Source organism: Xyrauchen texanus, chromosome 10, assembly GCF_025860055.1.
Source record: "Xyrauchen texanus isolate HMW12.3.18 chromosome 10, RBS_HiC_50CHRs, whole genome shotgun sequence".
NCBI classification, from domain to species: Eukaryota; Metazoa; Chordata; class Actinopteri; order Cypriniformes; family Catostomidae; genus Xyrauchen; species Xyrauchen texanus.
The window spans coordinates 34,389,083-34,415,820 of NC_068285.1; the positions used below are offsets into that span (position 1 = coordinate 34,389,083).

A 26,738-nucleotide genomic window follows, 5' to 3' on the forward strand; every position below is an offset into this window, starting at 1 on the left:
TGAAGCTCCTGAACCGTATCTGCGTGATTTGGTGCACTGTTGCCACACGATTGGCTGATTATATAATCGCATGGACGATTGTTGGTGCCAGATGGGCTGGTTTGAGTATTATATATATATATATATATACAGTGAGGAAAATAAGTATTTGAACACCCTGCTATTTTGCAAGTTCTCCCACTTGGAAATCATGGAGGGGTCTGAAATTGTCATCGTAGGTGCATGTCCACTGTGAGAGACATAATCTAAAAAAAAATCCAGAAATCACAATATATGATTTTTTAACTATTTATTTGTATGATACAGCTGCAAATAAGTATTTGAACACCTGAGAAGATCAGTGTTAATATTTGGTACAGTAGCCTTTGTTTGCAATTACAGAGGTCAAATGTTTCCTGTAGTTTTTCACCAGGTTTGCACACACTGCAGGAGGGATTTTGGCCCACTCCTCCACACAGATCTTCTCTAGATCAGTCAGGTTTCTGGGCTGTCGCTGAGAAACACGGAGTTTGAGCTCCCTCCAAAGATTCTCTATTGGGTTTAGGTCTGGAGACTGGCTAGGCCACGCCAGAACCTTGATATGCTTCTTATAGAGCCACTCCTTGGTTATCCTGGCTGTGTGCTTGGTCATTGTCATGTTGGAAGACCCAGCCTCGACCCATCTTCAATGCTCTAACTGAGGGAAGGAGGTTGTTCCCCAAAATCTCGCAATACATGGCCCGGTCATCCTCTCCTTAATACAGTGCAGTCAGCCCTGTCCCATGTGCAGAAAAACACCCCCAAAGCATGATGCTACCACCCCCATGCTTCACAGTAGGGATGGTGTTCTTGGGATGGTACTCATCATTCTTCTTCCTCCAAACACGGTTAGTGGAATTATGACCAAAAGTTCTATTTTGGTCTCATCTGACCACATGACTTTCTCCCATGACTCCTCTGGATCATCCAAATGGTCATTGGCAAACTTAAGACGGGCCTTGACATGTGCTGGTTTAAGCAGGGGAACCTTCCGTGCCATGCATGATTTCAAACCATGGCGTCTTAGTGTATTACCAACAGTAACCTTGGAAGCGGTGGTCCCAGCTCTTTTCAGGTCATTGACCAGCTCCTCCCGTGTAGTTCTGGGCTGATTTCTCACCTTTCTTAGGATCATTGAGACCCCACGAGGTGAGATCTTGCATGGAGCCCCAGTCCGAGGGAGATTGACAGTCATGTTTAGCTTCTTCCATTTTCTAATGATTGCTCCAACAGTGGACCTTTTTTCACCAAGCTGCTTGGCAATTTCCCGTAGCCCTTTCCAGCCTTGTGGAGGTGTACAATTTTGTCTCTAGTGTCTTTGGACAGCTCTTTGGTCTTGGCCATGTTAGTAGTTGGATTCTTACTGATTGTATGGGGTGGACAGGTGTCTTTATGCAGCTAACGACCTCAAACAGGTGCATCTAATTTAGGATAATAAATGGAGTGGAGGTGGACATTTTAAAGGCAGACTAACAGGTCTTTGAGGGTCAGAATTCTAGCTGATAGACAGGTGTTCAAATACTTATTTGCAGCTGTATCATACAAATAAATAGTTAAAAAAATCATATATTGTGATTTCTGGATTTTTTTTTTAGATTATGTCTCTCACAGTGGACATGCACCTCACGATGACAATTTCAGACCCTCCATGATTTCCAAGTGGGAGAACTTGCAAAATAGCAGGGTGTTCAAATACTTATTTTCCTCACTGTATATATATATATATATATATATATATATATATATATATATATATATATATATATATATACATATACATATACATAGTTATACTTGAAAACCATTAACAAAACTGTTCAAGTTAAAAGAAAGCGTGACCCACGCATGCAAGTTCTGGGAGCATTATGTCTGTGTGTGTTCCTTTATTCTTATGATGTTATCCTGCAGATCTCTGAGATATTTTTCAAAAGTGCCAATAAACCTTCTCTTCTGGACATTTCGAGTTTGTATTCGATTATTTCTGTTGAGAATTTTCACCTGCGTGATGACGTAATGGGTTTTCACCATCCACTTGTCTCACCACCTGTAGATAATTAGTAATAAAATCTCCGCTTCTATATTCCTGTGATTGCTGCATCTTTGCTTATGGTGATTTTCATCCGAGATCTCGTGAGGTGGCTTTTGGAGTTGCTGCGTTCCAGATCAACAGCGTCTTTATGGGATGTTTGACCACATGCTGCTGGAACACAATATGGAAAATGTGAGCTGGAAGTGTTTTAATGGGCACTCCATCCTGGTAACAAATATCCAAAAGCAACCCACATTATTATACGATTATTAAGATCTAACAATTTGCTTTGCAACATTTTCACCTGTATTTCATGATCTCATATTGTCAAGCTTGTGATGAAGTTCCAATGTTAATTAAGTCTACATGACTTTACATCTGCATGCCATTCCGTCAATGTATGCATTATTTTATTCGTCCAGAAATTATAACATTACTTTCAAGATTAACATTACCAGATGTACACACATCACAACAAAAGGACAGGCATTGGCCTACATTGCATTATTTAAGAGATGCAAAGTTCTCAGTGCTTCCCCTCATTTAACTGACCATGGGACAACCCTAGGGCGGCTGCCCATCCTGTGTATATATATATATATATATATATATATATATATATATATATATATATATATATTTACAATAGCAGCATCAATATTCCTGGTGGTTAATGTAATAAAAAAAAATTTAAAAAGCGCTCCTGTTGTCCCACTTCACTTTGAATGCCATATGAAACATAGTAACCTGAGGTATATTAATTTAATTGTGGGATCTCACATTTTTAATAGCCTCTCAAACATATGTTTTTTTTTTTTTTCACAGTGTGGTTCAGGGCTCCCGTAGTGTATAAACTAGCCTACATTATATTTAAATGTTTTTATACTTTATTATATACAGCAGAAAAGTATAAACAGTAACTAGGTTCTTAGGCTTGACATCAAGTAAAAGTGATGTAAACATGGAAGACAAAAGCAAGTGATTCTCATATATTGGTATTTATAAACAAACATTTAGGTAGCATTGATTCTTTTAAATCACTAAATGCATCCACATTTGGGGCAATTCCATTCAAAAAAATATCAAATATATTTACAAATATCAGCACATTTATTATATACAATAAATTTATTTTGTTTTCTCGGAATAAGGAAAACTCAATAAATCAACCTAAACCTGTGTTAATGAAATACTAATACAATACTGACACCAGATAGAAAATGGTACTAACTTCTACTCTAACCATTTAAATATGCACCGATGAGATTTCAATGCACAGCCTATGTAAATATGTATAACATATGACACCTTTCACAAATGAATATTTACAAATAACATTTTCCCAGAAAGAAAATGAAAAATCGGTTTTCAAATCTTTGACACATAAGTTGCAGGCAGGTAACTGACATTACATTATTACTATACAATAATAAAACAAATGTCTTGCACAAGCACTTTCGAGACTATAATATGGACAATCAAAAGGGTGCTGACACCAAACAAAACAGACCAGAGATATTATTAAACGAACACAAAAAAACTAATGACAGTGTCACTTGTAAACACATCAATTGGCTTTTCCATAGGAATAATTGGCACACTAGAAGTAATGATTCAGCAGTGACAAATCTCTATTCTATTTGCCCTTATATTTTACAGAGACCCTTAAACAAGATCATGTAAATTAAGGAAGATGGAAGAAACAAACTTGATCAAATCAACATAAGATTTAAAACATAAACAATTCATTTAATAATCTTGATCATACGGTTTAACCCCTGAACCCCCAATAGGATGTGATGGCATCCTGGTAGTTTCCATGAATACTGTCTACAGCATATAAAGTTTTACCTCCTGCTAGCAGATTTGATACACAAGAAGATATGATGCACTTTTTCTACCGAGTGGATACAGAACTTGATTGAATTAGATTCAAAGATTTAAAGCATATCATTTGAAGACATGTAGGGATCAAAGAAAAGGGGTTCACAAAGAAAAGCAATGCAAAATAATCAAATAAAAACCTAATTTCTGTTGGCACAACTGATGTTTGATGTAATCAAACCCCATTAAAGTGTAGAGTTTGCTCGAGTAATTCAGTTAGATGCACAAAAGTATAAATATTAAATTAGATGCAAATAAATATTATACATAGTGTACAGTTTCACAGATATTCCTCCCAAAGTGTACCCTTCTAACAATGCATTTTTGGTTTCAACACCAAAACATAGCTTTCCAAAATGTCCAACGTTTCAACTTTATTCTCATGGTAGGCATGTCCCACCTCAGATCAATTTAGTGCAGTATAGGTGTGTGCTTTAACAAAAGTTGGCCAGTTTTTGACTGTATGCTCCTACTCCAGCTTACAGCACAAACCCTGGCAACACAAACAGAACATGTTACCATCACCGCTCAGTTGTGCCAATCTGAGGGAAAAAATGTTTGTGTCCATTAGCACCTGCGACTGGAAATGACAAGGCACTTTGAACTTGAGCTATAAAAGGCTACGCACAGTTGGTTCAAAGCATTTGTTGTTGTTTTTTGCCTCTGTTGGTCCAATGCAAGTGGCACAATGTTTTGTCTTGCGTCTGGTTCTATTAAACTACCCTGCGCTCAGTTGAGTCCAATTCAGAGTCAACCTCATTTTCTCTAAAGAGAAAGAGAAAGATCATGGTTAGGACACACACATACAACCAAAAAAGAATGCCATTAAATCAGCTTTTGAGGTTCACAAGAATCATGTTAATTTACATCTTTCTAGACTGAGAATTTTGATCTGGCTTAACTTCTCTGAGCAGGACATGTGAGTGTGAAGACAATGGTTTTACCGTTGTTCATTAAGTAGCTTGCGGTTGCCTTGTCTCTTTTCCTCGTTGATGGGATAGGTGATGAATATTAGCAGCCCAATGATGATGAAGACAATTGGAGCTGCAGATACCAGGATCTTCAGAGTTAAATCTACCTCTGCTGGTTGCGTGCAACCTCGTGTCGCATAGCCAGCAAAACTATTTAAAAAAGCAAAAAAGAGATTACTTGTGTTTAATGTTCTTCCAGAAACCAACCTCATGACTGATCACAAACTGATAGTGAGTCTTACATGAAACATTGTCCTACGACGCTAATCGTATTATATATATATTGAAGTTAAGGGGCCAGAACGATTCTCATCCATCGTTGGATGTGGTGGTGGCGTAGTGGGCTAAAGCACATTACTGTTAATAAGAATGTCGCTGGTTTGAGCCCCACGGCCACCACCATTGTGTCCTTGAGCAAGGCACTTAACTCCAGGTTGCTCCGGGGGGATTGTCCCTGTAATAAGTGCACTGTAAGTCATTTTGGATAAAAGCGTCTGCCAAATGCATAAATGTAAATGTATGTAAATGTATCCCGTGAAAGTATAACAATTGGATCAAGCAGCCAACATAATCCAACTTTTAAACTATGCATCTGGTCGACCACGTTGCCTCTCAAAGTTTACTCTTTTGACCACAATAAAAACGTGTTTGATGCAAGTGCATTATTATCACATGCTTTGTAATACTCTTTTAGTACAGTCAATGGCGGGTGCGGGTCTTCATCTGTCTGTCCAAGTATACACAATGCGCAATCCCATATTTAAAGGAAGTCTACAAATCCGTTGGGTTACATACATACAGGGGCAAAAATTTCATCAAAATGTTGGGGGGGGACAACAAGGGGACACCAAGGTTTTTTTTTGTTGTTGCCCCGTTTGCATTTGTATTATTTTATGTCTTAAACAATTATTTTAAGAATATATCATTATATTATTTACAATACACATTTTTTAATGATATTTTAGGGGGGGGACAATCCTCAGATGGTGGGGGTCCTGCATTTCCACCTATGCATACATATCACTCGTTTCTCAGAGTGTCTTTCAGAGCATCTGCACAATGCCAAAGCTAGTCGTAGTCCAATTACGTGTATACAAGCTGGATGAAGCCAAGCTACAATCGTATTATCAAGATCTGTCAGTTCGACTTTGCAAATATGCAATGGAACAATTTCAGTTTGACTGAAGTGTTTACATACATTTTAAAATGTAGTCCAACTGAAATCGAACTTTTAAAGCATGTGTAAACATACTGACTGTTATGTGAATGTACCCATAGTGTGGTTTCAAATAGGATTTTACTTACAAGATGTGTATGCTTAACTTACTCAAGGCTAAGAGTTGAGATTCCCAAAGAGACACCAGATGCAAACTTGGTGAAGAACACATAGAAGGAGTAAAAGATGGCTTCATGCCCCTGAGAATCAGGATTGTGTACTTTAAAATCATCCACCACGTCAGGAAGCATGGACCTGAGCACACAGCAAAACAAACCATGAACATACAGTCTTTCACAATATATTAACGCATTTGTAAGCACATATACTTTCTATTCTCAGGTTTATAACTGACAGAGACTCACCAGGGCAGGAGGAAGGCTGCTGCAACACTGACTCCAGCAGCAAACGACACAATATAGGTCACAGCAAGACTGCTTGGCACCAAGACTACTGAGACCAAGAAAGGCACCACAGACTGCAAAGAAAATCGAAAACTGTCAGTAACAGGACTTATAAAGCATATGTTTAATGGCAGACCATTGGATGCCTTTGTGGGTCAATTAAAATTACCCTCCTACTGTAAAAAACTCAAAGGTTTGTAAGTCTGCCAATACTTACTGTTGTTCCGATGTACACCGCTGTCTTCTTGCCAAACTTTGTAAGGAACCATTGCCAGAATGGTATCGCAAGTGTGGCAGAGAGCTAGAAAGAAATTAAAACAGAATCAATAGGGGTTTCCTATGTTTATCTATAGTTATTGTTTGTAACTGAAAGCATGAAAGATGGTTTTTAAAAGCCATTTCACACTGTCCAAACAAACTCCAACAAACAGCAAAGTTGGCTATTGGATTTAGAATATTAAGAATAATAATTTTAATTGTCAAACTTCCTCAATAAACACCAAAAGGGTGAACACACTGACCCAACAACAAGTGTGAATTGGCCTTAAGACAGATTATTTGCATAAACAAGGCAATAGCTAAGATTTCATTTGTGCTTCAAGTTTTGTGGTTCACACATTCCTATGAGCAAGAACGTACAGTACACTTACATGTGAAATATAAAATATGCAATAAACATTAACTAAACTACTTCAGATATAACACAGAACTGTATAACTATTACCTTAAAATATAATTAAAAGTAATGGGACAGGAATTCACCCAGGTTATTCTGGGAACCCCCGATTATTTATTTTACTGTGATTTTAACAATAATTTACCATAAACAAGAGTGTACATTTGACTACTTGTTAACATAATATATATTTTTACCATTAATTATACAGGAAAATCATACTTTTTTACATCTAATAATGTAATATAATATTTTACTCTAAAAATTACATGTATTTTCTTTTAAAATATATGATAACTTTTTTACCATATATTTCAAGGTAACTACCCGTTAACCAAATATTATAATTTTTTTTACTGCAGCATTTTAACAGTTGTTTACCAATATAATTACAGATTTTTTTTTACAGTGTATCCTAACACACCTCTTTAACTCTTTCCCCGCCAAACACGGAATTTTCCGGGTTTTATGAAAAAACGCTTCCCTGCCAAACACAGAATTTTCCGGGTTTCCGTGTTTTAGGTGTTATACGGTAAGGAAGACCCGCGCGCATGTTTTGAAAGAGTACGCAACTCTTTGATCAAAGAAACAGACTGCGATCATCTCAAACGTGAAGTGGAACATCATACTAATACTAAAGCACTTGTTTGATAAAAATGCCTTTTTCTCAGCTTTTTGTCTGAAATGTTGTTTTTGACAAAACCTACCTCTGTTCAAGTGGCAATAAAAAAAGAACAAATGAAGATAAAATAAAATCGTTTTTTTTTTTGCCTAAAAGCAGAGGCTCAGATCTTTATTTTGATATAGAATCTTCATATATTCATGGAAGAAAATATTCTGCGGGCCATTAAAGTTTAGCGAAAATCGTCAAAAACCCTGGCGGTGGCTGGCAACTTTTTTTAAAATGCTGGCGGGGAAAGAGTTAATGAACAACAAAAGAACGTGGCAGATAAACCAACATTGAAGGCACTGGCAATGTCTCAAAATCTATTAATATACTTCTCGTCCATAGCTGCGAATGTCTGCCAGAGGATTACTGTGGTCAGACTGGTTTTATATGAACACAAAAATACCCCTCATTGAATCTGGTTCTTCAAGGAAGCTTGGTGTTGAACACTTGCATGACAAGGACAAAAGCACAAGAGCAAGACATTCTTGGTCTCTGAAACAAGAAGCACTGCTTTGTAATCAAACATTAATCTGGTTGCCAACACCAACAGGGTTTCTCGAACCTGATAACCAATTTGACAACTTTATATACCTTTCTGCAACGGTGTCTTCAGAATGACATGGCTATAGCAAGCAAAGTTTGGATTTGAGTTGCAAATTGATATTTGAGGCAATATAGAACCGTTAACACTAGTCTATAGGTGATGATCAGCCCAAATAGAATTTACAAAGACATATATTATGTATTGGACCTGTATTAAGTGGTTTCTTTTTGTACACTTGACAATAAACCTGCCTTTGACCTTAAAAAAGCGTACACTTGAATTTTTGGATTTTATTGCCTCTAATTTCACCATAATTTCCATTCCAGGTTGAATTCATAATTAATTCCTCAACCAGCAATGCAGACTATGCGGTCTCAATAACAGAATAGGTTGCTTGGATTTAATACAAAGTCTTTTGTTACATTACACTCCCACAGAAGCTACAACCTTTATTGCTCTTTGTTGAAATGCATATTGTAATTCAATGAGGAATATTTTAATTATGTATGTCTAAGATCCCTTTCCCTTTCATCATTACAATGGTACAACAAAGCACACATATAGATTGTAAGCTTACCATAATGACGAGCAGGATGTTTTGAAAGTCATTCCTGAATCCCAGAGTGTAGCAGCAGAAGAGTGCAAAGTTTCCTTCCAGGAACTGCATTAAATATTTATAGACATAATAAAGACATATTAGGAAAAACCTTAGAAAATAAAATGATTGTCCAAAGTTGTCCATGGTGGTCAGAGGTTCATAAACACCAAAAGGCTACTGTTGACCACAACTCAACTTTAACCCATAAAAAAATCAATAAATAAAAACACAAGGCTTTGTTAGGAGAAACAGAGCTCCAGACTCACCATAAAAGCCAGAGAGGTGAAGAGGAAGCCCATGACCAGCTTGGCATATGGACCATAGCCCATTACCATACGAATGCCCTGGAAAAATGACATAGGTTCGGACCTTATCCTGCAGGTCTCTGTATAAAAGAAGAGGGAGGGAGGATAATGAGATAAGGTCAGCGATACTAGACAAATGATTGGCAATTAATGTTGCTACAGCAAATGCAACTAGATTTCAAGACAATGGAATGATGGCTTGAAAAAGCCTTGTCTGAACATCAATAATTATTTTTTTTTTTTAAATCTGAAAATTGAATGAACAACAAACAATAGTTGTTAGTTGTTAGACGTCTACACCAATCAGTTTAAGTTTAACGTTTTCATCTTTTCTAGAAGTACAACTTAGCAGAGCAGTTCACCCATAATTATAGATGGTTCTCCATTATAGAAATTCTCCAGAAGAATAGCTACCACTGGAAATTAAAAGTGGAGTGTACAAATAGAGGAGAGATGCTATAATTTGGGATCAAAACGCTGGAGAACTGACAAGCCATACAATCCTTAACCAAACAATTGTGGCCTGGTCCAAATTTTTCAGCCCATCCTCTTCTTCAGCAAACGCAAAAGCATATATTGCTACCACTACAAAATTATGCCAAATGTTGACCATTGGTAGGCTTTTCAATTATTTTGGCAAGCTTCATGTTGATTGGCTGTCAGAATGATCTGTAGCAATGCATGTCAGGGACATTTTGAAAAGTCTTCCATTTCCAGGCGTTAAGCGTAAAAACACCCACAACGGAAGCATGGTGAGATTTCAGCAAAACAGTTTTTAGTTGTGACATCCCCTACTGTTATCAATGTGTTTTGAGTTGGTAAATGGGCAGCTGGCATTGGGTATCAGCAGTTTCACACAGTCAAGACTTACCTTTTCTTTTCCCACAATAGTCTCACACTACAAAGATCTGCTTGTTAGAAACCCATGGCTCCACATTTTGGTCCAGAATATACTACTCTAGAGAGCACAAATAATGACCCTCCTTTAACAAAGCACCCCATTTGAGATGCCCTTCTCAGCACTATGAAAGCCAATCGCCCTACTAGGCATATTTAGTGGCATTTCCCTGGGAACTGAGCTTTGCTTGAGTGCCAACTACTGACTCAAAGTAACATGAGACCTGAGGCAAAGCCCTGGATATATGTGCAATCAGTGCTTATCTCTACTGGAAACCTGCAAGGCATCAAATTACTTCTTGATAGTTTGGCTGTGTTATGTAATGTGGAAATGGGACAGTTTGCAATGGTTTCAGCACATACCTTTTTGTTCCTTTACACCAAGGAAAAGGACCAAGGCACAGAGGACATAAATGGAGCAGATGACACCAGATGCAATCAAATAAGCATTTCTCTGTGGGAGAACGAGGTCTGTAAGATACCACACATTTAACTGCAACTTTCGATAAATTGTAATTAATCAACCTAGAAAAAACCTTACCAGATGCCCAAGTGAAATATGAGGCTCAGTTATGTTGATCTCAGTAGCCACCTGCAGATCCGTGGAGTTGAGGTCCCCCCCAGTGCGCATACAGGGAGCGTTAGCCATTCCCACAATCTGACCTTGTACAGCAGTGCCAATGAGCGTGCCCAAAACCTCAACAGTCATTCCTGAGGGAAGAGAGCTAACAGTTACCCATGAAAAAAGAGAACAGATTGACAGCTGTACTGTTGGAAGACACTGTTAGTTGTTCAGTAGATGCTTTTAACCAAGGCCCAAAATTAACATCCCAGTGCTTAATCCAAGTCAAAATGGGCTTTATAGAGTAAATATATATATATATATATATATATATATATATATATATATATATATATATATATATATATAGTATATATATATATATATACAGTATATATACAAAATACAGTTTTAAGGCAGGAAATAAATATTTATGGCCAGTAAAAGTGGGAAAGTCAATATTGGAACCTGCTTTTTACTACAACGACAAAATAAAAAGAAAAAAGAAAAAAAAAATGAAAAGCTTACGGTAGGCTGTGGCTGAATCCCTTTCCTTCTGTTCAGAGCTGATAAACATGGTAAGGGCAGAGTATGGCACATGGAAACACTGTTTTGGGAAATAGGAGATGCCAAAAAGGTAAATGCAAATTCACACATACATATTGTATTCTGCCACTTATGCCCATATGAAGATGGTTACTCACTGTCTGCAAGGTCTGGAAGGCACAGTAGAAGATCAGGTACCAAACAACTTTGCCTTGGTCAAAATCAGGCACATACCAGATGAGGAAATAAGACAGCACAGCAAAAGGGGTAGACAGCACAATCCTGCGTGGAAAGGATTTATAACATTACAAGAGCCAAAGTAAACCATTTAAAAAACACAGATGAAAATAAGATAACAGGTTTGGCGTTTTATTTCCCCATGATGAAAACATTTTTTTATAGATGGAAATCTGGTGATAAACATTCATTCCTGGGGAAGCAGACTACATAGTGTTCCACATCCCATCACATCATCGAACCTTTTAAGCACCAAATATGTCTTTCCTTTCCCGCTCTATGACTGAAACGTGTCTTTCTTTTCCATTCACTCTCTAGGACTAAAACAATGTCATCATCACTAGCTGTTGTACATATTGAGAAATGGAAAGAACTGATTGGTAACAACAATTTGGAGACAATTTCCTGTCTTTGGTTCACACTTATTGTCCCATGACCCACACAACACAAAGTTTGCAATCAGGATGCTGAGGTGGAAATACTCCTATTGTTCATTTCCTAACAGAGAAACGCCATTGTGCAGGTCCTTAAATTATATATATATATTCAGTATCTCACAAAAGTGCGTACACCCCTCACATTTTTGCTTATAAATATTTGCTTATATCTTTTCATGTGACAACACTGAAGAAATGACACTTTGTTACAATGTAAAGTAGTGAGCTTGAATAACAGAACAATTCACTTAGGGGTGTACTCACTTTTGTTGTCAGCGGTTTAGACATTAATGGCTAGAGGTATTTTGAGGGGACAGCAAATTTACACTGTTATACAAGCTGTACACACTACATTGTAGCAAAGTGTCATTTCTTCAGTGTTATCACATGAAAAGATATAATCAAATATTTACAAAAATGTGAGGGGTGTACTCACTTTTGTGAGATATTGTGTGTGTGTGTGTGTGTGTGTGTATGTGTGTATATATATGTATATATATATATATGTATTTTATTTTTTTCCCCTTAGTAGAACAATTAAACCTACAGCATAGAACAGCCCAGCATTATATTCCCAGCATAAGTTGATGGACAAAAGTACGCAGCAATCAAATGTCGACCCCACATTTTGCACTTTTTTTAAATGATCAGTTGGCCTTCGTGGAATCTGTGCCCAGAAAATTCCACGAAATGCTTTGCAGATTTCCACAGAATTCAAATGCTTGTTATTCACAAAATTGAACCCCTCCACTTGTTTGTTTAGTAAATATTTTGATAGTTTGTTAAAGCAACCAATAAGACTGTAGTCCTCTCAGCTCAATTTAACAAATTTTTCCATTCTTCAAACATTACTCCCACATTCGGCATGAAAAAGTCTGCAGATTTTGTCGATAGTTCAGAAAAGCACAATGGTATGTTTCTGCTACCCTTCACAGAAGACATCACGTGATTTGCAAAGATACGCTCAGCCTCACATTAATGTAATAACATAGCAAGAATAAGGCCGTTTTCAGTAAGCTCCAACACAAAAAGTGTGAAATGCTAAATTTAATAACAATTTAAATGGCAAAACTGTTAAATGATCAGCAATGAACTATAGAAAATTTGTATTTGTTAAACAGTCTGCCGCACGTACATTTAGACAGGATATTGAACTACTGACATGTCACAAGTAAATATTTGTGACAGCCTAATCGGCCAAAAAAAAAAAAAAAGAAGCAGGTTCAAGTTTGTTATATTGAGGGTTATAACAGTGCATTTCAGATTATTGGACTGACAGGAATGTCTCACATGGTACTCTGTACAACTGCTGTATTTAACTGGCATGTGATACAGAGCACTGGACTCAAATATCAAGCTCTCTTGAAATAGGCACAATGTTCAAACCAGCGTTTATTAAATGATATGAAATGTGGTTCGATCATATGAAAGCTCAGAGTGGTTATCAAAGAATTTAAAAAAATTACAGATTATAAAAATCTTACCTTTGATACAAGCCATATTTTGGTATCAGTAAAACCTGACAGCCATTGTGACCTTTATTATACTACTCTCTTTTCAATGTATTAAAGCATATTTGTCATGAAATAATATTGCAAATATCTGCATTTATAAGTACCACTACAATGACTACAAAATTGTATTTTATTCATGTAAAATAGGAAGAAATAGGGTCAACTCAACTAATGTTTAGTTGCACATATGTAACACAAGTGCAACTGTTAACAGGCCAAAATAGAAACATCTCACTCAACAAGCAATACTTTCTTTTGAACTAAAATAACCCCACCACAACTGGAAAAGAAATCTGTATAGCACCTTCAGGCTTGAGGCTCAGCTGATCTGACATACTCCCATTCTGATTGGTTCACAGCAGTGGTGTGTTGTGGGTTGGACCACTCAGTAATTTCCATATTGCCTTCTTACCCACCCCCAAAGCATGCCACACACTCAAAAAGAAAAAGAAAAAAAGTGTGGAATGTCTTGCTTCCGAGCCGACAGCAAAATACAAATATCTTTTTATTTGCTGGATTACACTACAGGTAATTCAATCAACACAATGAGCTTCTTAAAATCTGACTCTGATCGTCTTTCAGATTTTTGCTTTGTAGTTTACTGAAATTAAAGCAAACTGTGGTTTATCTGAGACTTTCAAGATTGTTAAAATATTTAGAATGTCTTTAGTTATCTTATATATCAGTACCATGATGCCAACAGAATGTGTGAATAACCTTTGTAATGCATTCCCCTCTAGGATTACAATAGCTTAAACTCACATGCTTATGACTATTAATAATGCATGTAGTCAGGTATTAAGAAAAGGCAAGCGAAAATGTCCCAATCCTCTCCATCTCCCCATTTCTCCATAACTATACCAACAAACCTGACACTTTCTAGATCTTTTAATGAAACCACCCTGAAATCGCTTGGATTCTATTATGTTAAAATTAGGGGAGAACCTTCACATCAGTTTCCATCCAGATTCCTTGACATGCCCGTGTTCAGTTAGAATAGAGATGCACATTCCACACCCCAACCCCCCATCCCCAGTTCTTCCTTTGAATCAGATTCCAATTATCCCTACAATGAGTGGCCTCGGAAGACATTGCATTCTGCTGTTGAAAGTAAGGCCACTGCAACACTCCTAAAACAAGACATATCAGATGGAGCTTTTGACGTTGGGATAATTTCACATTTTCCGAGTTAGTGAAGTAGATGGAAATTGATTTTAGCAGGCTCAAAATGTATCAAAAACAGCAAAGATGAAGCTCTAGTTGCTGCAGCTGTAGAATCAAACAACTTATGCCGGCCCATCCAACTCCACTAAAACGTTACCAACCCCAAAATCATTAGTTGTGTCTAGAATAACACAAGCTTATTTTAAACCAGACATCATGGCTAACTAGCCAAACAACACAGTTGTATTTATGCTACCCATGCTGTGGGAAAAAACACCCTAAATCAACAGTGGGTGGTTGTGCCATTTTCACTGATAGCACAATATTTCCATATTTATTGGATATACATTTTCTCATAAAATTTGCAAGATTAAACTTGCATCTTTTGGTTAGATTACAAGGATGAAGTGCAATCATTAATGCTGGTCAAGTGGTCAGATCAATATGTTGGCTGAAAATACAAACTGGCAAATGGCAAAGCTACTGCAGTCCCTGGATGCCCCTCTACCCCCACAAGAACTCATGGGGGTTTTCACCACCAGACACACTTGGCACTCTCACTTAAAAACTACACCTCCTGACATTTCAAAACTATAGAGAAATAGGTCAGAAGACAAAGCAAGTGACAGACTAGAGAGATTCATTTGGGATGTATTTAACTGAAAAGACCACTGAGTGAGTTAGTGGAGAGTGAATTTGTGAAACTGACAGTTACTACAGGTAACTTGATCCTCTTACAAGACAATCCTGACTCTTATTCAGTGTGACACATAGTTTAAAATGAAAGACGCCACTAAAATAGCAGGGTACAAAAGCTTGAAGAAAAAAAACAACAGTAAAGAAGGGTACAAGGTACAAATAAGACATACCAAGGCATCATTCGTCCAAATCGTGTCCAGGGACTCCGGCTGACCAGAAAGCCCACTGTTGGGTCTGTGATCGCATCCCATGCCCGACCCACAAACAGAATGATGGAAGCATAAAATGGATCCAACTTTAGAGAAAAGAGAAAGGTGAGAATGTTATCATCACATCCAACACACATCACTGGCTGAGAGTTACAATTTCTTAAATATAAATTAAAGAAAAGCCTCTGCATGATACTTCTTTTAAATAGTAAACGTCTGATAATCCATTTGCACAGATTCAAATAAAACAACTAATTTATTTAGGTTATGAAGGAAAGATGCCAAGATGCCCTGCTATGTATGACTTGGAGATGACTTGTCAGTTAGCATACCTTTATAATAGTTTTAGAGGGCTAGGCAGCAAGTAAACTACACTTACAGGAAGAGTACATGGGACCTGCCCTTGACCTTTAGACACATGAGATCATAAATTATATGACAAGCAAATGAAATTCCTGATTTTCCAGTAAAAAATCTGGTTTTAAACAGTAGGTAGCCTCTCAAATGTTGCACAGACTATAACCATTGAACATTGCAGGAACAGTTGTTAATTAGGGTATTATACATTAGCAGAACTTACTGTGAACATGACTTCTTTAGTTCTTAGTGACATGATAAATGTTGAAAGCTATTATAACAATCCTTAGCTGGTGGTATTCAGACTCTTTAATCTGGCCAATAAGCCTGCCAAGACTACAGTAGCCCCTGAAAAGTTAATGGTGTGAAAGACCTTTTCTCAAACTATTCATTTTCCAGTACAATTCCCTCTTTGTGACTGTACTTGGCATCTCTGACTGTGTGGGCAGGGGCTGTAAAGAAACCCAATGCCCCCCTGAGGATCTCAGTCATATTCCCATAGTTAATCTGATCTCCAGTTTTTAAAAGGTTAATTGCTTGCATTGCATCTGTTTTTCAAGTGGCATTTTAACACTGAATGGATAGTTCTACAGCTATAAGGTGGTTTGAAGATTAATGGTTGCATATACATTTACATCTTACAACGCATTCAAGGTATAGGCTACATTTGATCACTATGAGTTCTTTGGAAATTGAACCCATATCAATTGCATTGCAAGTACCATGCTGGGCTACAGAAATAGGAATGTTTGTGATTTAAAGAACACCCTAGGAATAGGGATCATAATTGAGAATGCAGCAACTACAAATTTGATTGTGTGGTCCATTTGATTAGGGTCCTCTTGTGTAAAAAAAATAAATCACACAGAGCTCTACTCACCAAAGCAACATCCAGCAGGTAGATCTGAAGGAAGAAGCCAATTGCACATCCTGTTATCTGATATGGTGCTCCTCCAATGGCATAGCACAACTTACTGCAGACCGACAACCGGCCCTTCGTCTCACGCTTATAAAAAAAAGGAGAAATGAAACATTATCTTAACACATCTGAGTAACAGCTGAGCAACTGTCAAATGCAAACACCAAAAATAAACCTGTAGTGTTGCAACGTCAAGACTAGTTTGAACACCCTGTTAACGTTGGCTCTATGTACATTGTGTTCCCACAATGCCCCATTAAAGGACACTGGGACAAGCTTCACACACTATCATTGTAATGAAGACACTGTATTACAGTCCTTTGAATGGCCCAACTGACAGGGATACAACACAGTGGCCACAGGGCCATTATTTTAGAAATGCAGAGAGAATCTTTGCCAAATATACATCATACGACTGTTTACAGCCGATGTGTTGGCACATTGTTGAATGTGGCTTTAATTAATTCAAGACCACATTTTCTTGTAATGCAGGAATGCCATTATTGATTGAATGGAGTTGTACAGAGACCCGATCTCATGAAAATTCTTACATAATTTACAAGTTGGCTATTTCGTATGGTCTCACACGATGTTGTTCGCATGAACTCGTACATCTTAATCACCTGCAAATTCCTGGATGTCTAATGCGGAGGTAAGCGAGTTCCGCACAGGAGGCGTTTAGGACATACGTATTAATATTATGTAATCACCCAAACAATTCATCTAAACTTAACCAATCAGTAGAGTGTGTAAACATGATAGGAAACTGTTGCGTGTGACAGAAGTGAGTAATTGTCGCGTATTAGATGGAAATGATGTCCAGCGACGTCATTGGCTGTAGTGAAAGTCGTAGGAATTCAAATGAGTGCAGTCGCACAATATCATACGAATTAGCCAAATTTAGAAAAGTCCTACGAATCCTGCCGATTTCGCCATGAGTGTGTTGAAAATAACACTTTATGGTGTAATAATGGCATTTAGGTCCTTTTCAAACAAGGGAATTTCCTCAATATTTAAGAACAGTGATACCATCCTCTAATCACAAGTTTCCTTGCATCTTTGAACTATTAAGACAAAGACCAGCCTTAGTTAAAATTACGGTGTTTATAAGAACACCGTAATTTTAACTATCTAAAATCTACTGGAATGCACCACAGGCTTGCCTTTTTATTACAACTGATTAATCTTCATTAGCAGAAAACCCATAAGTTTTAAAGCATTAAAGTGAAATCACATGATATCAACCCCATAAATCAAACGATGCATTACCTATACTGATGATGTGGCAATGCATGCAGAATATCGGATTCATGTTGTTAATTAATCATGGCGTTACTTTACAAACACAAATATCCTCACCGGTCTAAAATTCAAACCCCACTCGATGATGGAGTTGCAGTGTAGCTAGTACAAAAGACCTAAATGTTTTTATTATTATTATTTAGATTAAATATTGTATTTTTCTTTTTTCAATTTCAACACACAAATTTGATTTCAATTTATTCACGTATTTATTTGATTAAAGATTCTTTCTAAACGATAAAAGGAAACAGTCAGCGAAAACTTTGACATTTAAATTTCAAACGACTGAACCACAACTCCCCCGTCATTTTGAAGGAAGCGGCTTTAGTCGCGTGAACCGCCGAATCCTCTTTGGTTGTAAGTCTGTAGCGTCGCGAGCGTAGATAATGGGGGTGTGCGCGCTCAAATCAACCTGACTTCCTGTGGATGAGTGGGTCTATGTGGCTCTGCCACTGGGAGACGAATCAAAACGGGAAAATAATTAATGCCAGAGACAATTTTCAATTCCTTACCTTTGCTTCTAATTTGATTCCATCAGGGCTGGGTTTCTGCAGAAGACTTGTGTTGGAAAACTGCTCTGCGCCCTCTCCTCTTGCCATTTCGTTCTTGAGGATTAACGCTTAAAACCGTTAACACCTTGTCTATAAACAAGTCGAAATATGAACTGATAGTGATTTGTAGAAGAATTGTAGCGTACCCGGGTCAGTAAAAATCACTAATATCGATGTTTGCCTACGCCTTTTTCTTTTGGGATCAACCAGTGTTTCTAATGTTTCCCGTAACAGCCGAGTGTAGTAAATGAAGACTATCTCCACTCCTTAAAAAACAGTCATTCATTCTTGCACAAACCCCTCCTTTTCACCGTGGGCGGGACGAGCAGGAACATGACGTCAGCACGCCAATGTAAAGGAACGCATGCAAAACGGTTAACTCTGGAACATATTTGTTGTTATGAAATGTTACCCATAAAATAGCTTTATTAGGGGGCTTTCACACTAGCACTTTTGGTGCACACCCCGGTTCGAATGACGTCAGAGTTCGGTTCGTTTGGATGATGTGAACGCTGTCTTCCGAACTCGGGTGCGCACCCGTGAACCGTACTCGGGTCCGCTTAAAAAGGTGGTCTGGGGTACGGTTCATGTGAACTCCAGTACGGTTCGCTGCTGATATGAATGCAATCGAACCAAACCACGGAAGTGAACCGCTATTGATGACATATAATGTGGTCGTCAGTCTCACACGCGTCACTTTCAAAATGAGCGGAAAGGGTTTACTTTCGTGCGTGCGTGCGTGCGTGTGTGTGTGTATACACTTACCTTGACGAAAAGCGGGATTGACGCACACGCACTGCAAGCAGAGAGATGATTTCTGCTTGCCTTCGCAAAAATTGTCTTCGGCGGACAGCCCGCTGTCTTTTGAACGATTTCAGTATTTTTGCGGCAGACAGACGCAAGTGTGTTTCTGTATCTTGATGTTGAAAACAAAACCAAAGGTTAAAAAAAAGAAGAACAAATGTGAACCGAGCAAGTCTATTCATTGAATTTTGACGCCTTTTCATTTCGCGGTTATCAAGCAACACGATTACGCACCAGCTGCAGCTTGATGACGCAAGCGTACCGCGGTTCGGATACAAATATATAATGTGAACACAGTCCATCGGGGGGAGGGGGGAAGCAATCGAACTCGGGTTCGGAACAGGCAATCGAACCAAGTGTGAAAGCCCCCTTAATGTATGCAATCTTAGTGAAAGAAGAAAATAAGACGATGATAGGATATCTGCAGGTGTTAGGCCTACATGGTAAAACTGCAGTATTATTTTTAAGATCATTTTGAGGATAAAACAGTTTTGCATGTTTATATTTCTTCTCCAAGCTGGCATAAAGCAGACATCATTCCTCAAAGGCCATGCTTATATGATATATGCTTTCCATTCAGCAATACACAAAAACCTCAGAGCGCCACGTGGAGACTATATTGTTTACTCACACACATAGATAAAACGTATAAGGGGCATCTACCTAGGCCTACACCACATTGAAAAAGAAAATACACCATAGAGTTTACAGAGTTAAGTTCATGCACTAATCAATGTTTGCCAACAGAAGATAAGATAAGGGTCTATTGGGTTGTCTTGTAGTGTTGCAGACAGTTATGTTTGGAAATGACCTCACGATTTATCAGGAGAGCACAATGTCATGTTGTCTGTGCAAATTATGTTCAGTCTAAATCACATTTAAATCGTCATTACATCTGCCAAAAAGCTGTGCTTATATTGCTTAATACAGGCCCAGATCTCTGCTGTGATAGGAGTGAATGTCTTGTGAATGGAGAGTGAAGAAGACAATGTATAAATTTGCTTTTACAATAAAGTCAGTTTTGTATTGTTAGCCCATATTAGACCATTTTTCAATACAATGAAAGTGAATGGTAAATGATGCTGTACGTAATTCTGTCTAACATCACCTTTTGTGTTCCACATATGGGTTTAGAACAACATGAAGGTGAGTAAATGCTGACAGAATTTTAGTTTTTAGGTGAACTATGCCTTTAAGTCTTTAAGTTAAAATCCCATAAATTCAAGTTAGGATTCTCACAAACAAAGAATTTATTATGGAGATATGAGGTGTCATTATCCATACAATGAAAGCCAATGGAGTCCAACATTTCAAGCTCCAAAAAGGACATAAAGTCAGCATATAGGTAATCCATAAAACTCCAGTGGTTTAATCCATGTCTTGAAGGATGAGGCTTTAAATCATGATCGCCAAGGAGACAGTTGGTGTCAATATTTAAAGTGAAAAACAGTTATATTTCTGTCTGTTCTCATCCAAAACCCACTGGATCGATTCACAAGACATGTAACCACAGAAGTCTTATGGACTGCTTTTATGCTGCCTTTATGTCTTTTTTAGAGCTTAAATATTTGATTACCATTGGACAAACAGATATCATATTTTCATTAAAATATATTCGTTTGTGTTCGGTGGGGAACAAAAAAGTCATAAGAGTTTGAGATGATGAGTAAATAATGTGAGAATTATCAATTTGGGGCTTCAATTCTCTAGTCTGAATTAAATCAACTCATATTTTATGCCATAATATGCATAAATAGGACAATAATAGAATGTTAAGAACTACAAGATGTTTCAAATAAACAAAAGTATTTACTTAGATGGCATTTTTTGTCGTCACAATTTGAATACGCCCCCTTTTTCTATTTACCTGTCTGGGACAAAATGACATATTCCAGTCTGGGCTTGAAATCACTTTGCTCTTGTTTACAAAAGCACATGGAGCAAATGTCAGCATGAGGAGATCAGGTATTAGTTTTTCATATCAGAATTCATTGTCTTTATTCATTATATTACAGTAGCAGGCAATGGTGGTCTACTGCAGGAAAGACTTCGACCTCCCACATTCATGAATTAATTCTCTCTTACTTTCACTTCTGTTACCTATATCCATGTGATGAAAGACATCATAGCCTGTCACTCATATACTTCCTTTTCATCAGCTCACATGAGTTTGTTGTCCAACACGGAGGACATGGGTATAGAATTGCTTTGAAGATCAGCACCCTGGCCACTGTTCCTGTATCAAGGGCCCGTTGCTATACATAGACCCATGTGTTAGGGAAAATCACAAGGATGGGGGTGGGTTGATTTGTGTGTGTACTATGTGTACAGCATGAGAGCATGATCACATTGTGGTGATACTTTTAAAGTACAGGTTGCTTCTGTACCCTTGCCCATCCAACTCCTACTTAACAGGTTCACATTGTGTGAAATCACTTTTAATTAATAGATGGTGTAATAATTGATACCTGTCAAAAGTTTGAACACACCTGACTGAATGTGAAGAATTTTTCTCATGATACTAAAAACGTTTTGATCTAAAAGCTTATGCTTAAATGCCTTAAAATGAATTAACCATTAGCAAGTTGGAATGAAGGAAAAGAAGCCAACAAGTGTATGGAAATTATTTTAAGACTGTTGGAAAAGCACCAGGCAACTCATGAAGTTGGTTGTGAGAATGTCCAGAGTATGAATAGCTTCTAACAAATCAAAGAGTGGCAATGATCTTACATTTATCTTTGATATTTATTTTATTTCTATGCATCATAAATATATGACAACTCATCAATAAGGTTCCATTTACATTTATGCATTTGGCAGACGCTTTTATCCAAAGCGACTTACAGTGCAATTATTACAGGGACAATCCCTCCGGAGCAACCTGGACTTAAGTGCCTTGCTCAAGGACACAATGGTGGTGGCTGTGGGGATTGAACCAGCAACCTTCTGATTACCAGTTCAGTGCTTTAGCCCACTACGCCACCACCACTCATTTGTTAAAATTAGTTAACGCATTAGCTATCATGAACAAATAGTAAACAATATATTTTATACAGCATTAAAATAAAATTAAAAACACTGTTAGTTAACTAATGTTACAAATATAACTTTTGTTTTAAATATGTATTAGTATATGTTGAAATGAATGGTGAACATTTTAAAACATTATTACTACAGATTAATCAATGCTGTGTAAGTATTGTTCATTGTTAGCTAATTAGTTATTTACTAATGTGAACAAATGGAACCTTCTTGTAAAGTGTTACCAATTTTCAAAAATATTGTAGAGGGGCGTAATAGTGTATGTAGTTTTCTTTTTTCTTTATATTTTGATTGAAAAACACCACCATAATGGCTATTTTGTGCAGAAATAATCTTTGTAGAAAAAAAGGGCTGAACAGTGGTTCTCAGGATAAAGTGTAAATGAAATACAAATAAGAGACTTTTGATAGCAAGGCTTAAGATTCTTAATATACTTTATGAAAGTTAATACATGTGGCCCAATTACAACACAGATCACACCCAGTAACCTTAATATTTATAGCAAGATACTAAGCTCAAAAAATATTTAACATGAACAGCACAACAAAAAGGAGGAAATACTCTCCTTTTTTGCAATTCATATTTTATTCACTGTTTACATTAAAAAAAAAAAAAAACACATTATATGGCAATTCAATGTGAAGCTATCCATAACAAAACTTTCACTTGTAAAAAAAAAAAAACAGCACACTTGAATATCTAGAAGCAAATTGGTCAAAAGTCTTCTGGGATAATTTCCTTCCATTCTTTATTCTAGAGTTTGACATGTTTGTTCAACAGTGTACACACTTCTTACACTAACTGGATGCATGCAAACAATAGCAGACATAAGCATGCAGCATTCACTCCCTTCACTTGCCTGGCCCTTTACCTAGGCTCATATTACCGTTCAACAACTTGCCTACTTGAAACTGAAACTTGAAATGTAAAGTGCACTCAAGTGCATTCATTCAAACAGAAGAAAACAAATGAACACACCCGTGGAGGTTTAATAATACATGTACACTCTAATTCCATGACTTTCTGCTGATAGTGTCAAAGTCCAATAAAACTGTCTATGTGGCTTGAAAGGCGGGGTGCTAATGTGTTTGCATTCAAATGACAAAACTCTCCATGGAGGCAAAGAGCAAATGTATGATCTTTGAGAAATCAACATATGAACTTTCTCACAATTAGCATCTCTTCCCGAGGCACCACACCACACTGAGATTGCAAATCCATACCTCGTTGTTGCCCTTCCACATCTGTCCCATTCTCTCCCCTATCCTAATCCTTCATTCCGCTTCAGCTCAGAATCACCTCAAACTCACCAAAGATCTGTATGTAATGCAATATCATAACTGATGTATACAAATAATGTAACTAGGCATGTTTGGTATAGTTTAAAATGGTGTTGCACAAGTTTCCACTGTAATAATGTATATTGGTAAATGATTGCCTTAAACTCTGATACTTCAGATCAAGTATATCTAAATTCCACTACCACAAATCACAATGGTAGTAAAAAATAAGATTAATTAAACCCCTTTGCATTTTCAAAGATACACTTGAGACCTGGAGTACCACTTGCACTTGTTGAAATGAATCCATTATTTGTCTTTTCATCAAGCGTTGCTGTATTACACAACCTTTCTCATATTATTATAACATTGAGTTCTTCAGAGTTTCACCTTTACATGGTCATTTAAGATGATGTTCAGGTGATTCACACCCAGTGATGCATTACCAGTGAGAACTCCTTCACCTATTGAGGTCTGCCCAGAAGACCACCACTGGAGGTGGCAGATAATTTTTCTAAGAGTCAGATCATCATCAAAGGGAAGGTGCAACCAGAAGCAGGTGAACGCCAGAAATACAACATTTTTGGTCATGGTGGTTCTGTTTACCCCATGTAATATCATGACCTCAGTTTGTATCTTCACCAGCATTGTGGGTGAAGGACATGTTATGTTTTAGTAACATTCATGTGAGGAAGTATGTACAGTGTCCAAGAATGTAATTATTTTAAACATGAGAAAGAGGAAGACTAACACCTCATATTAAAAATTATGATCTGTTGAGATCGAGTTTACTGTTTTATCCCCCATTTTCTGATTGGAAAAAAGTAAAAAAGAAGGTTAATTTAAAAAGACATTGTAACAGTTTCACAAGATTGGTAAGGAGGAGGCGGGAACTGGCTGAGCAGTCAATGTAAACTTTTAATGACACAAATGAACTTAAACAAACCATAAAGAGTGCTTTGCAGCAAAACCCATAGACATGCACACACAGCTTGTGCGTCTCTCTCTCTCTCTCTCTCTGTCTCAAACTATCTCCTGTTACCCTTTATCCCCATCAAGCTGATTGGCCATCTCAGCACCAGGCAGCACCCTCACGGCCCAGCCACGCCCACCTCCTCCTCACACTCCACTGCCCGATTCAGGCCGGGGCGGCATCTGGACTGGCTTACTAACCCCCCCATCTCTGGAGTGGAGATGCAGCCCTTCTGGCCGTTCCACCACCCAATGGTCCTCACTGAGAATCTGAGAAATAGACAAGGGGAGGGAGAGAGATTGAGCGAGCGGTAGAGACAGAGTGAGAGAGATGAGAGAGAGAGAAAAATACTGACTCACTGGTCCCCGAACACGCTACTGACTGGTCCTCAGCCAGCTGAGCTGTCAACATAAACATTTAATGACACAAATTAACTTAAACCAAACATAAAGAGTGCTTTGCAGCAAATCCCACAGACACACACACACACACACAGCTCGTGCATCTTTCTCTCGAACTGGCAACTCCGGATCCCCTTTATCCCTTTCCGGAAGGGCATCTTTATAAAGACTCGTCCTGAAAAGGACATTCAACGGCAGCTTGATTGCTCTTTTAAAGAAAATAAACTCTTTTACAAAAATATTCTCTTTTAGCAGCACTGTCGAAGCACCCAGGGGCAAAGCTGCACTGCCGTGCAGAGAAGGAGGAAGTCGCTGATATGCGCCGTAGGTCCAACGGCATATGCTCTGCAGAGGTGAGTGGAACAGTAAGTGATCTCAGCTCACTGAATGAACAGAGGCATGATTCTCTCCCTTTATACCCATATGTCCGGGGAGGGACATGCAAATTCTATCTGGAGGGACATGCAAATTCTCATTGGCCTTTTCTCAAGTTCAGAGGTAACTGAGGCCTTCAAGAAAGTCCCATAGTGTTGCTTCACTCAACACAACGTCGAAGTGAGCAACAGATGGGGAATTACAGCTTTAAGACCGAGTACCATATAACTGAGGAAAGCCCAGTGAAATGGTGTACAGTACAACAAAAAATGCAGTTTGTGGACACCCCTTTCTAATTAACAGGTTTGGCTAGGCCCCTTGATTCCGTGCAGTGATTATAAATATTAATGGTATGGTTTAAAACATTTAGAGAATTGTGTACTTCTTCCAACTTTGTGGCAACAGTTTCTCTGTTCCAGCTTGTAATGTAAAGCAAGGTACATAAAGAAATTGTTTATTTTGGCAAAGTAGTATATGTTTAGTACAGATTGAAACTTGCTCAGAACAAAAATACAAATTTTAAAAGTATATTAACACATGTCGAAAGGAGTCAGTTGAGGTGGTTTGGGCATCTGGTAAGAATGCCCCCTGGCCGCCTCCCTAGGGAGGTGTTTCAGGCACGTCCAGCTGGGAGGAGGCCTTGGGGAAGACCCAGGACTAGGTGGAGAGATTACATCTCCACACTGGCCTGGGAACGCCTTGGGGTCCCCCAGTCAGAGCTGGTTAATGTGGCTTGGGATAGGGAAGTTTGGGGCCCCCTGCTGGAGCTGCTGCCCCCGCGACCCAACTTCGGATAAGCGGTTGAAAATGGATGGATGGATGGATTAACACATGTCTTCACCAATTCAATCTGTCCATCTCATTACTTATACACATTTGGGATGGCATGAGGGTGAGTAAATGGTGAGAGAATTTTCATTTTTTTGTGAACTATGCCTTTAAAAAAACTTTGAGGTTGAAATGTGATATTTAAACGTAAATATATCATGTCAAAAATACTATAATTAGGCTATTTTTAATTTAATTTTGATTTCTATTTTCAATTTGTCCTGTCAATTTTGTACATTTTTTGTTAGATTTTACTATGGCTGTTAGGTTTAACTTAGTTTTTCCAGTATAATCTTTTTTTTTTTTTGTTAAAATTATTGTTAACT

The 26,738-nt window shown here is 37.8% G+C and overlaps 1 protein-coding gene across 1 annotated transcript; it reads right to left on the reverse strand.

Annotated features, from left to right (window-relative positions):
- Positions 1–2,952: 2,952 nt before the first annotated feature.
- On the reverse strand, positions 2,953–18,987 carry LOC127650132 (sodium-dependent lysophosphatidylcholine symporter 1-B). The gene is made up of 14 exons (XM_052135330.1): positions 18,671–18,987; positions 16,818–16,943; positions 15,542–15,666; positions 11,479–11,602; positions 11,303–11,381; positions 10,754–10,923; positions 10,576–10,666; positions 9,277–9,395; positions 8,990–9,073; positions 6,740–6,823; positions 6,484–6,596; positions 6,230–6,373; positions 4,876–5,052; positions 2,953–4,696 (listed from the first exon to the last, which is right to left on the reverse strand). Exons 1-14 carry the CDS (start codon positions 18,755–18,757, stop codon positions 4,645–4,647), a joined length of 1,575 nt encoding a protein of 524 aa, XP_051991290.1. The 5' UTR covers positions 18,758–18,987; the 3' UTR covers positions 2,953–4,644.
- Between the last annotated feature and the right edge of the window lie 7,751 nt (positions 18,988–26,738).